The 13,183-nt window shown below is 43.4% G+C and overlaps 1 protein-coding gene and 1 long non-coding RNA gene across 4 annotated transcripts in view; one reads left to right on the forward strand and one right to left on the reverse strand.

Annotated features, from left to right (window-relative positions):
- Nucleotides 1-108: 108 nt before the first annotated feature.
- Nucleotides 109-1,404, reverse strand: ptrh2 (peptidyl-tRNA hydrolase 2). Of its 2 annotated transcripts, none has more exons than XM_053846871.1 (2): nucleotides 1,097-1,200; nucleotides 109-773 (listed from the first exon to the last, which is right to left on the reverse strand). In XM_053846871.1, the coding sequence occupies exons 1-2, from the start codon at nucleotides 1,139-1,141 to the stop codon at nucleotides 249-251; spliced, it is 570 nt and encodes a 189-aa protein (XP_053702846.1). In that variant the 5' UTR covers nucleotides 1,142-1,200; the 3' UTR covers nucleotides 109-248. The 2 variants fall into 2 exon arrangements, with proteins under 2 accessions (XP_053702846.1, XP_053702848.1); XM_053846873.1 differs by lacking the exon at nucleotides 1,097-1,200 and adding an exon at nucleotides 1,279-1,404 and having other exon boundaries at nucleotides 112-773.
- Nucleotides 1,405-8,302: 6,898 nt separating this feature from the next.
- Nucleotides 8,303-13,183, forward strand: part of LOC128748242 (uncharacterized) — a 44,728-nt gene continuing 39,847 nt past the window's right edge. For both annotated transcript variants that reach the window (XR_008412775.1, XR_008412777.1), the window contains exon 1: nucleotides 8,303-8,464. This is a non-coding gene — a long non-coding RNA (uncharacterized LOC128748242). The remainder of the gene's footprint in view (nucleotides 8,465-13,183) is intronic.

Raw genomic sequence — 13,183 nt, forward strand, 5'->3', positions numbered from 1 at the left:
GAAAAATGCGGTTCATGTTGCTTATCGGAGGCGCTGAACCAGGAGACAGAAGTATGAATGGGAACGTAGCGTCCTCTAAAGGTCAATGGCGGAAGTGCATATTTTAAAGAACTCACTCAACCTAAAATGTAACGCTCTCAGTCGATCAAGGAAAGCATTTATTTTCTTTTTATACACAAAGCAAGAACTTAAAAAAAGTAGTTCAATTTCCTAAACTACAAAGACGGAAGCCTGCTTCATTACCATGTCTAGTACAGCTTCAAGTCTCCAGTGACGCTGTCGATCAGATCAGCAGGGCCCGGACCGATGCCCAAAACCGTGCGTGACCCTGGCGCTATCTGCGTCCTCCCCGCGTCCTGAATCAGGCTGACAGGAAGTCCAACTTGCTTGGCGTGACTCAGGAGCTCAATGAGAGTGTCCTCATCCGGGGCCTTGACCACCACCTTGGGCTGGCCGCAGTACTCCCACTGCTTAAGGAGCTCTGGGTTCCTGCGCTGCACCTGCTTGTAGGCCGAGACGGCGGCGTGGGAGCACTGCGCCGCCACTTTCCCTTTGCCCATCTTCAGGTCATTTCTCACCACCAGGATCATCTTGAATTCGCCTCCTTCTCCCATCACGTCAGCGTCACCGGCGCTGTTGTCCGTGGCCATCATTTGGGTCTTCAATGTGGGGTCCAAGCGCGAACGCAGGTGCCAACCCAGGAGAAGCCCACAGCCGAGTCCGGCAACCACACTCAAGCCCACCGGGCCGTACAGCAAGTCCATGATGTCAACCTGCGAACATTGATCCAGATCTTTCAATGAGTCAATACAGTTGAAAACACAGACTTAAGTCAGGAACATTGATGGGCCCTAAATGAACCAGTGTGACCGTCAAACACACAACAAACCATGGCTTTATTTTGTATCAACACGTCAGGTCAAACCCCACAAATCCATAAGTTTTCATAGCAGACTATTCAAACTATTCCTATTCATAACGTGTACTTTTAACCACCTAGCATTGCTACGTCTATCAGCACCGTAAAACTATGAAAGCAAGTACAAATTCGAATGCGCGAATTATTAATAAATGAGAACAACACAGTGTTACACACCTGCAGTAGCTTTTTAAACAACAATTTATCAATTATTGGTCGCATAACTGGATATCCGCATGACGTGTCTAACACTGAAAATGAAAAGACGAACGTTCGGTACCAAAGAGATTAAATATTTCTGTCGCCAAATTACAGCGGACGTCCCACAAAAAAAACACATTAAACACGTTTGTTCCTACCTGCTGTAATACTTGGCGTGTTTACAGCATGAATGGAAGTAGTAGAAGAAGAAGGAGACTTCTCTTCTTCTGTAAAGTAGAACGTGCTCCCGTCTGCACTATCGCCATCTTGCGTCAAGTATTGTGTATTGCAGCAATAATGATGAATAATAATATATTGTATCCTTAATAAAGGGATATAACAGTTGAATGATGAACCTTAAATATAGTTTTCTGCAAAAGTCGCGTTTTATTTTTGTTTTGTTTCAACGGACTTGCGGATCAAGCGGGTGCATGTTGGAGATGCAGGTGGAATCAACCGTCGGATCAAGTGAAACACGATTGACTTTTCAATGAGGAGCGTGACATCACCGTCCTCCAGAAGCAGGATTCATTTCAAGCCCTTGATCTCACCACACTATTATTTACCCCCACCCCCTCCTGGTGTGTGCTATGTCTTTGTCTTATGATTTATCACCGGTGTTTTGTTAGTTCAATTGATGTGCCCAAATTCCATTTATTCAGTCTTCTGAGAACTGGAAAAGTGTCAGAAGAGGCTCCAGGAAAGCCATCCACTTATTTATAGCGCTTGAATTAGACTTGCTCCCAGATGGGGGCACCAGGCGATTGATGAAATAAATCTCTTTTCTGCTGGTGCTTCTGTCACTCTCCCCTCCCCCTGCCAGCTCCTGTGCAGCAGTCCTCTAACCCTCAGTGGCCCCCTGCACCACCACACCCTCCGCTGAAATTGTGATGCCGTTTATGAGTTGCAAACTTCCCCTTTGCTCCGCTGCTTTACTGCAGGTTAATTTCAGCTCAGCTGGGATTAATCATAAACCCATCGGTGAGTTTGCTTTCTCTGCGTGATACGACAAAAACGCAAGACCCTTTTAGGATGTATAAATCTCCCTAAACCCTCAAGGATCGTCTTATTTAGGATGTAAAGGCCTTCAAAAGTTCCTCACGTTCCCCAACCTGAGGTTTGCATGCAGAGTATTGAGTTTCTCATTGTCCCTCTCTCAAGTGTTACTCAACAGGTTGGTGTTGTTTTGGCTAAAGGACTATTGCGCAACCAAGCGCTGGGGCACTGCGGCGACTGGGTATCACAGAAGGAAGTGTTTGCCATTTCTGAAATAACAGTTTACAGGTGCCGCCGTTTGAAACCCATAACACAGATTAAGATGAGGCCTGTGTTTTCGCAAAAACCTGCTGTTGTCTCTTCAAATTACTGCTCATGAGAAATAGATTCTCCTGAACTTCCAGTGGGAGAAAGTTTTGCGCTCCTCGGTGCAAGAGTGGACTTGATCTGCTGTGTTTAAAAAGTGTTGTGTGTGCATGTTTGCAAAAGGTTTTAGGCTACGGGTGAAAAAAAAAAGCCATCTTTTTCTTGTGGCCATATTATGCAACCAGGAGGAGAAAAAAAAGAGAGTTTCTTTTCATTTTATTGACATGTAACCCAAAGAGAAATCTGTCAAATGATAGAACACCATAATAGATAGCATTTCATTTAATAAATAGAGACAAATAATAATAAAGATTATGCTACATAGGTAGGTTGTTGGTCTGTATGTAGAGACACTCACATTTCCAGCAGATGGTGAAGTGCGTTTCTCAAAGCGAGAGCCTTCATCTCGACTCATCAAGGGCTCCCTGGAGACCTGAGCCGGGACACTGCGTACATGCTCCCCTATACTCATGTTTACAGCCCTATAAATAAACCTTTATGTAACGCTGTTTTCTGCCGTTTACACAAGATTATTATAAGTTTTACAAGAAGAAACCGCCTTATAATAGCGCTCCTGTGAAACATGTCACCACTGACTCATTTTACATCGTGAAATGAATGGTTTGGAGCCACTCTGGCCTGAACAGTTTTTGAGTGGGGTATTTTTTATATATGTTGTGTTGAAAGGTTAGTTTCGCAGGTGCTGCAGCTGCGCGACAAGATGGCAAAGTGTGAAAGACGAGGTGGAGAACATCAGAGGCGAGGGACTTCAAGGAGGCGGAACAAAGTAAACTGACAGGTGAGCGGGCTCTGTTATTGAAAAACTATATATATAATACCTTACCTATAAATACCTTTCCTGTCTGCACACTGGACCGTGGTAGAGTGTCACAGGGGAGGTGCTCGCTCTCCACACCTCCGAGGCTGGAGCGCTCACTCCAGGGTTTGATGTCCTGTTGTGGGCTGGAGCTGGGACAGGGATGAGGCGAGTCTGGGACAGAGCTAAGTGACTTGGTTTATGACTTTGTCACAGCCAAACTGCACAGAAGCGCACATTCAGAGCTGGACACGCACCGGGCACCTCTTCCCTTCTGGAGAGACCTCACTCACTCGGCAACCCCTCCCACATGCAGCGGCCACACACATAGAGGAACAGTGCACCTGCAGCAGACACTCTACATTCACTCCTACAAAAGACTATTTTAAGGCTTGGAACACATTATTTCTCTTTCCATTCATTGTAATGGGAAAAATTGATTCAGATTTCGAACAAATCGCTTCTCGAACGGCCGTCTGGAATGGATTGTAGTCGAGAACCGAGGCACTACTGTATATATATATATATATATATATATATATATATATATATATATATATATAACCCTCACCAAGGGAGAGAAGATTCCAAGACATTCCCTGGCCAGAGTGGGAACTAAGCGCAGACCTCTATGAGACACCGTTGACATTTTTTTTCATTCTATATTTAACAATCCTCACTTCAAGACATGAATGAATGAATGGCGTCTTATTCAGCCGCCGTGGTTTGTTATGTGTTCAGGGGTGCTACACAAAGGCTGTCAAAAAATAGCCCCCACACTCCCTCCCTGACAAACAGCCACAGACAGGAGGTGACCTTGCTTGTCTGGCTGCTATCAGCCCAAATGGCCTGGTGGCTCACAGTTTGGTCTCCCATCGGTGGACTAATGAAACATATAATCCAGCTTGAAAGAGACATCAGAGGTGCTGCTTATCATCTCCCGCCTTCTTATTGCCCGTGATTGCTCTCACAAGGTCTGTCTGACTTCAGCTCCGCCTCAAAGCAACAGCGTCCAGCGTGATAATAAATACCCTGTTCATCCAAAACATCGTCTGGCGCACACTGAATAAACCTTGTTGACACTGAGGGACCCAAATAAGTTCAGTGTCGTGGCAGGGAGGCCTCTGCGGTCCGCTGTGTGAGAATGATGTGTTTATTTCCTAAGCTACACAAGGATGTGGTGAGCCACAGGCACTACGAGAAGACTTTTGACCAAGCGAGCTGACGCTTAAAACGCACAGACTTTGTGTTGTAGCTTGAATTGTAAACACACAAAGAGGTCGGCCCTGAATAAATGCAGTGACAATATGTTTTTGCCGAGCAGCGTGAAGGCCTGATTTAAAGCTCAGCTGCCAGAGAGTGAGTGAGGACCCTGGTGACCTGTGTGTCCTCCCTCATGTCCTCCCTCAGTGGTTACCATGGGTGACCAGGCGTAGATGCTGATCAGAGGTTGAAGAGATGTCATGAGTCCTGAGATGCCACTGGGTACTGTGGTAGAGTATCAGCACTACTCAAACTGCCAAGATTCCAGTCCTGTGTTGACCCCTTGCCCTCCCGAGGTGTCGTCTCCTGAGGGTTCCCCGTTCTAGCTTGAACCTTTGAGGCTTCCTCAGACCTGAAGGACGACTCGTGGGCCACATTCTCCAGCAATGGAGACTCTTTCGCCCCCCTTAACCTCTGCCCTTCAATGCTACCAAGGCAGGAGAGTCACACCCAGACCACAACTATCACTCACCCTGTATTTACCCTGGAGCCACTTCCACTCTTCACCACACCCAGCTCAGGTTTTCATCAACTCCAGTGCCACCGACAATTGTATTGATTAAGGACTTGGGCTCACCTGAAGTCACTCGCTCCACCAATGGAAGCCCGCTCCCTAACCCCAGACTGCTCCCTTACCCCCTCGAGAGGCCTAATCCTGGTCACCTCTTCTCCCTACTCCTCAGGTCAGGTCTTCCCTGGTTCAACCTTCATCGTCCACCTCATCCCACACTGCTCTGCCTGTCTCTCCCCCGATCTCTCCTCTCTCCCTGATGAATATCACCAGTTGAGTGAGGGTTTCAGCCAAGACCATGTCCGTCCAATCCACCTTATCACCCTTACGACTGCTCCATAGACCACCTCCACTCCTGCCTCATGTTCAACATCACACAACCTGTCGGACAACAAGGTGCGTACTCCAGGAAGCTTTCCTGCTTTCCAGCAGGCACAAGCTACTGGTTGTGGCGGCTAGGAAAGAGTCAGTGGCTTGAAGGAGTGAAAGCTCCATTCACTATCTTCAAAGACCTCAAGAACTTGACCAAGGAAAGCTATGAGGCTGGACGTTCAACAAGCCAGACGGTCTTTGTTTCTGGGACACTTCAACTTCTCTTTGCCTCTTTACTGTCTGGGTCCAAAGACTCTCAGACCGTATGCCTCTCCCACATGTTCCAGTCACCTCTAAAGGACACTGAGTCCAAGATGATCTTTCCTGACGCTGTTGTTGACCTAAGGTCATTCCTAAGGTCAGTTGTTCAGAGACTGAACTCCCAGTAATGGTCCTGGTTCATACTTCTGGCTTCTTGTCCAACAGATATATATATATATATATATATATATATAAACATATATATATATATATATGCAACACATATATATATATATATATATATATATATATATATATATATATATATATATATATATATATATATATATATATATATATATATGCAACAGCTATTGTCTTGAGCCATGGCTGTAAATTTTAGATCTGTTTAACAGCGATACAAGGGAGAAGAAAATAAGATTCTTGGAAGCCCTGCGGGTCATGACCGGGTTATCAGGGAGCTCGGGGAGAGACACACCGGCGAGGGCGGGAGAGAGAGAGGGAGAGAGAGGGTCACCGGGTTCAAGCCTGTCACTGTCACTCTGTCAGTCACCCTTGATGCCGTAGCTCCGGTAAGTGAATCAATGAGGAAGAAAAACTGCACTGCTGTTCTAAACAAAGCCTGTCACTGCTAATAACGTGCTGGCATTGCTCACTAAACTGGAGTTGTTTTAACACCGCGGTCCAGCCAGACGTCCTCCCTGTGAGCGTGAACACAAGCGCACAATAAGTGTCACTGCTGGTTTATGTTGGCGAATTACGGGCCTGGACTGTATTTCCTGCTATTGAAGGGATTCGTTTTCCAATCGTAACTTTAGTTGCTACTGTTGTGCTGGTTTAACTGAGCAGCTTAGCTTGGGGTCCAGTTATTAAATCTGATGGCCGTTTCAGTCAACAAATAATTCTGCTAAAATGATTGAGTTTTATTGGTCAATAAAGACCAACAGTCAGTGGAGTAAATATTGTTTTGGGATTTTTTTGGGGAGGAAGCGTAACTATAGGTATATTCCATGTATGTATGGACAAAGGAGTCAAGTGCTGTTCGATAACTGAAGAGGTGTGAAAATGAATTTCCTCTGTGGGGTCATAAAGCCCAAAGCCTATTGTTCGTAGTTCTCCCAGTCTTGTGTGGGTTTCCTCTGGGCACTCCAGTTTCCTCCCACCCAGTCCGAACACATACAGCAGAAATTGATGAGTGTAAATTGACCCCAGATGTGTGAACATCAGTCTGTGTGTGGCTGGGAAGGGCCCCCCACAACCCATCCTGGTTAAAAAGTAAAATACATATATTAGTTGGACATGTCTTCGCTCACCCAAAGTCATTCACTGCAGTTGCCTTTTCTGTTTCTGAACGGTATATTGAGCCTTCATTAGCCACTTGTGTCTTATTAGACCAATGTTTCCATTTTATCATAATCTGAAAGAACAAAAAAAACCTATGAAATAATGCTATGCTTAGGATCAACTAAACCTGTGACACTAAAACCTTAAGCATGCACTTTTTAATTGGAGTGCTGTGAAGTAGAAGTACACAGCTGAAGTACTCTTTAGTGTCAGTTGCTGGTAGTTGAATTGTTTTATTTTTGGGGGCTGTTACATGAAATATTTTTTCGAATTAAACAGACTCACGTCATGAATTATGTTCCATGAACAAGTTTATTTAGGTTTTATAATCCGTACCACTATTATAAAATGAACTGTGCTACCACCAGCAGCGGCAGTCTCCCAAAGACGGTGGCCTCAAGAGGACAAAAGGCAATCATCACCTTTATTTGCCTTTTTTTCGGATTGTGTTTTGTTTCCTCAACACCATATGTTGATTTATTTAACTCAGTCAATGAGCAGAAAATGTGCTAATTCCGTTATTTATTTACATTTGCTGTAGCTACATTTTAAGTTCCTCATTGTAGCCTCCCCAACACATATTTGCGACTAAACAAACATGTTGTATAACTCTAATAAATAAGCACTGTTTCTGGCGCTCCACAGTTGAATCATAAAAAGTTCAAACAAAACCCAATAAAAGCCAGAAAATGTCAGCGTTTTTGCGGCATTACTGTGACCTTCTGGGAGAGTCTATCAGCAGTCATTTAACCCTTGCTGCCGTCCACTTTTTCTGCGCTCAAGAATCATAAAGTAGTTCCCAGTAATCCCTTACAATCACTCTTTTCAGTAACTCTTGCTTGTGTTTTGTCAGACTTCCTGGGAAACAGTGTATTCCCGACCTGGCCCCTTCCAGTAAGCACCTCACTCATATTTCCTCCTTCAAGCAACCTGTCTTGCAGGAGCGAGAAGGGGGCGGTAAACAGAAGGGCCGGTGCAATGATTGTGCTGCAAGTTGGAAAGGGAAAAAACCAAAACAAAAAGCAAAAGTGATAGAAAGAGCGGTCTCCCTTGGCTTGTTGTGTAAGAGCTGGCTGTGAGCAGACAGAAATAATGGTGCTGTTGATCAGCCAGCTGAACTCTCCTACCCCACGGCTCTGTCATCCCCAGTCAACAACAAGCTCTCTAACTCCACACTTGGCCCCGCTCACCCTTTAAAGTGCTCTGTTTTGCACCATTTCACTCCTCTACCTTCTCTCTCTGGGTGTCCCTCCCCTCCTCTCTTGGTGCCCCCTCCACCCTTGTCTTCCTTGTTTTTCTCGCACTCTCTGTATGTGCGTCTGCCATGTGGTTGATCTTCCCTCTCTCTGGCCCCTGCAGTATACGCGCTATATGTGAGGAAGGAGCAGAAGAAGCAGCTGCGGCGCACCTCGAGCTTCTGCATCCACTCAGACGCACTTCTCCCTCACACCAGGTAAGAAACACTAAACATTTCCTCACTATTGCTGCTGCTGCTGCTTCCTCCCTGTTTATGATAGAAGCGTGGTGGTTGTTGATATTGTGACGCAGTTCCTATGTCCCGTTGACAGCGCAGGACTTGACTTCTACTGGCGCGTTACGCAAGGCTTTTTGACGCGCATGTGATTCCGCTCATATGGGGTGATGAATGTAGGTAGATGCGGCGGGAGACGCGCTGTTTTGACAGGCAGTGCGGGAACAATTGCACTCGCTGACCCTTTGACTTGGTGCGCATGAGGATAAAAAACTCTCTCCCGCCCCGCGCGGTGTTCTTTCTCCTCTCGCGTCCCACTGCGTCAGTCACTCTCACTTTCTCGTCATCTTTGATCGCTCTTCCTCACTCGTGTTTGTCCTCCAGTGTTTGCTCTGGTTGCAGCGTCTCCAAAACATCTGCGTGTCTTGGGGTCCATCTGTCATCACTGTCAACTGAACTGGAACCTTTATATGAAGTGTGTCCTCCATTTCGCTTTTCTATAAGCCACTTTTCCCAGATGCTGTTCGAGAGTATTTTTAACATCCTCTCAGAGGCCCCGCGAACTTACCCAACAAGGTTGAACTGTGGAATGGCGCCATCTTGTGGATAGAACTCATACAGCAACTGCCGGTGTCAGTGGGTTCATGACAGAACTCAGTGCTCCTTGCTGGAGCTACTCTCCTGCATTTTTATTGGGTTCGACAGACTGATGCCCTTTTTAAAGGCTGGTATGAGCTAAACTGCAATGTACTCTTAAACATTTTCATGCTTAATATATATAATACATATATATATATGCAAATATATATATTGATAAATGGAATATCACATGACGTCTGGAAAGCATTGTAGGCTGTCTAAATATTATACAGTGTTTAGTCACACAGGGAATTGTTTTGTTCAGATAGACAGATAAATTGAAGACTAAACAGTCAACCGTGTTTGTCAAAACATCCCAAGATTGATGTGTTTTCAAGTTCAAATAGACTGAAAAGGGAACGTGTTCTTGTGTATCTCTCAGACAGTGATGTGTTGGTACATATATATTTGCCCTTTTATCAGCCTGGAGATAGCAGCTGTGCTCAACCGCACACTAGTCATTATTTTGTTCAGACGTCCAGATAGATGAGGATGAAGCACCCTGTGGTTCCCGCGAATCATTTGTTATGTTGTTGTGTTTTTGTGTTTGGAACTGTGTTGGCTTCGGTTCTTCGGCAAAAGCCATATTTGTTTGAATAAGAAACCCTGTCTGATCTTGTTTCTGCCCTGACGCCAAAAACACATCTGACCTCGGGGGAATGATAATGACATATTCTTTGTTCCGGGGGAACCGCACATTGAGATTCTTGAGTGATTTGTGTCGGCTTTACATCTCGACAGATATTTTCTGGAGAGCCATGCGAGGCATGCGGTCCCATTCTGAAGTAGCACATGTCCTATCGGAGCCAAATTGCACAAACAGAACTGAAACTTTTTTTTTCCTCAGGATGAGCTAGTCTTTATCTCGGCTCTTATATGATGACACAACTCACATTCAAGGAGTGGATGCACTGGAGAGACTGAAGGAGGAGAGACAGTGAAAATCGGGACATGGAATTCAGTTATATATTGAACAAACCGAACGTGATAGCGAACTAGAAAACATCTTGCAGAGTACAGCCACTCATTTGCACCCACAACTATAGTTTCAAAACCCCGAATAATTCTCAATAAAAGTCGCGTTAAATATTCCGCGTGCAATGAGCTCATACGGACAGCAGATGGCGGTAGCGCTACGACGTTGCGATGAGACACACGTGAAGAAGAGGCCGCTCAGTGGAGGATAGACTTAGACTTTGACTTAGACTTTCCTTATTGTCATTGCACATAAACATGTCACTGCATTATGGCAACGAAATTTCGGTCTGAGGCCTCCGGTTTCCAAAAACAAAAACTATATGTCCAAAATAAATACATATCAGATAAATACTAATAAAAAATAAACACAAATATTACTGTTATTTTATATAACGTTGAACAACGTTGGACAATATATATATATATATATATTGTCCAACGTTCAGCAACCTGACAGCACCAGGAATGAAACTGTTCCTGAATCTGGTGGTTCTGCATCAGATGCTACGGAACCGTCTGTCGGATGGCAGGAGGGAGAACAGTATGTTGTGTTTTTATTGTATCAAAGTTTTCGTTTTCTGTCTGTTTGAACTGCATCTGGCCATTGAAACCTTCCCATTGGATCTTAGTGGACATTTATTAATCCACTACTAAAAACACTACTAAAATCATATCACTTCTAATTTTGCTTGTTTCAAATCAACTCTGAAAGTTTTTTTTTTTTTTAAATCGACTCCTATTATATAAAAACAGAGGTGATAAGCTATAAATCAAACGGCTACTAAATCGAGGTCCTACTTGCGCTTGTCGTCGTAAACATCTAAGATGTGACTGACTGTCATCTTGTGCTTCCTGTGTTGCCTTTTACTGCAGAACTAGTCCAGAAATGCACAGACTGAAGTCTGTGGATGAAAATGTCCAGATGTTCTCTAACATTATTCTTCCACACGGAGCCAAAATCATGTATCTTTGCGATCAGTTTTCTGTATTTAGCTGCCTGCATTATTGTATTGATAATGCATAAAAGCAAAAGCAAAGGTGCCTCTCTCTGGGGACAGGTGCCTCTCGATGGTTGAAATGTCTCCGAGCAGGAAACTGAATCCACTGATAAATATTTTTTAGCATTTTATTGGGAAGCACCTTGAGTGATCACCGATTTTTAAATGCAAAATTGAAAATAAATCTTCAATATAAAGACGCCATTGAGATGTTAATGTGGATCTAAGGAACACAATAATATTGTTTATGAAAACAAAAATGTTTGTGATTACAAATAAATATGAAACATGGTCATGTTGAAAGTGTTCAGAAACATACTTCAAAGTAACAGCAGAGGGTGTTATTGTACCTTTTTTGAGTTGTTTTCATTCCCATATTAAATCCTCGCTCATTGAATTGAATAACAGAAAGCTATGTTCAATTTACTTATTCCATTTTTCTGATCTGGCCCCTGGTAAAACTCCTCTTCAGTTGGAAAACTGCCTCGCGTCCACTGCAGAAATAGTTCTCGACTCTGTGATGTTTGTTTGACCGGGTGACAAAATGTCCTATTTCTCAACCTCACATTCATTGATCATCTTTGGCTCGGTCCTGTTTGAACCACCTTATTAACCTCACCTCAACGATCAAGACTGAGATTACACTGTTGACAGTAATAACACTGTTATTACTGTTAACAGTATTATTACACTGTTGTTACTATTAAGACGCTCGGGAGGCTGAGAATTGTGGGTAAAAGATGGTGCTGAAAGGATGATTCTTCTCCTGATGGACAGGTGTAAGAAATAGTCGCTGTTATATGATGTACGTTTTTTTCCTCCCCACCAGTAGAGGGAGCGCCAGAGCCAATAAGCTGCTGCCTTTCCAGTCTCTCCAAATCACAGTGGCGTTTTACCATTATTAAGACTTGTTTTAAATTATTTGGCCACCAAACAAAAGGAATGAAAAACCTGAGATGGATTCATTAATCGGGGTTATTCAACTCAACAATCTGGAAACAATTGATATTAAAATGATGCGCAGAAAGTTTCCATGCGAATGAATCTGCCGTCCGAAATGAATGACGTAACACGTATGACGCTGAAATCATCACTTTTGCAGCAGCAAACCTTGTTTTACGTGAGAAGGGGAGGATGAAGAGGTGTTTTTGGGCAGAGCTCCACTGAGTCACGTCAGCAACGCCTGCTGTCATGAAGTCATTATGGGCTGCATGGAAGTTGATGTTCTTCACGCTCAATTAAAGACAAAGAAGGATCCAAGTCTGTTAGATTGATGTCGTGCACGGCGCTTGTCACAGGGCATTTTCCTCCTCTCAGGCTGTGAGGTATTTGATACCTGCTTCATTTGGATGGTGACATAGTGAAGGAGAGAAACTTGCTCCATTTGAGATCACGTTCATCACACACACACACACACACACACACACACACACACACACACACACACAGAGCCTCAGTTCATCATCACACGATCCCAAACTATACTAACGTTGACAGTTAACCCCAGCTTTATATTAAAATGTACTGCTTTCTGATTCTTGTTTTTCCTGCTGTGACCTTTTTAAAATGACTCATGTCTATTTTAATTTTCAATGTAGCCTATAACTATCGTTTCTTTGTTGGAGGAATTCATTTACTGTCCTATTTTGTGAGTCTGTAATTCCACAGCTATTATCAGTTGTAATGAAATGTTTACGTTCCAAACTTTATACCTGTTTTTTATAATAGACCTTTGATGCCAACAAGTACATAAAGGCACTCTTATCTATTAATTATTCTATTGCTCTAAGAATCATATTATTCATTCAAATAGTAATCTAATTATTTATTTATTTTATTTTCTGTCATTGCAAGGGTTTTATTGATTTATTTTTTTTGTCATACTTACCAAATATACCAAATATGCAGTACATACAAACCAAAAAATGCTGAAAAAAGTTCCTGAACTAGAGTGACCTGAGAAATCCTGAGGACATAGGCTTTAATGAATGAATGAGTTTCATACCTTTTGTTTTAAACATTTGTATTGTATTGTTATTTTTTATTCTTAACAAAATTCACCTGTTGAATGTTTTATTGGTGATAA

The sequence above is a fragment of the Synchiropus splendidus genome, chromosome 17, assembly GCF_027744825.2.
Source record: "Synchiropus splendidus isolate RoL2022-P1 chromosome 17, RoL_Sspl_1.0, whole genome shotgun sequence".
Classification (NCBI taxonomy): Eukaryota; Metazoa; Chordata; class Actinopteri; order Syngnathiformes; family Callionymidae; genus Synchiropus; species Synchiropus splendidus.

Bases quoted from the DNA above. Each gene is read 5' to 3' on its own strand.
- ptrh2 (XM_053846871.1), bottom strand. From the start codon at position 1,141: ATGCGACCAATAATTGATAAATTGTTGTTTAAAAAGCTACTGCAG. The intron at 774-1,096 runs GTGTGTAACACT...CAATGTTCGCAG, and splicing joins TGTTTAAAAAGCTACTGCAG to GTTGACATCATGGACTTGCT.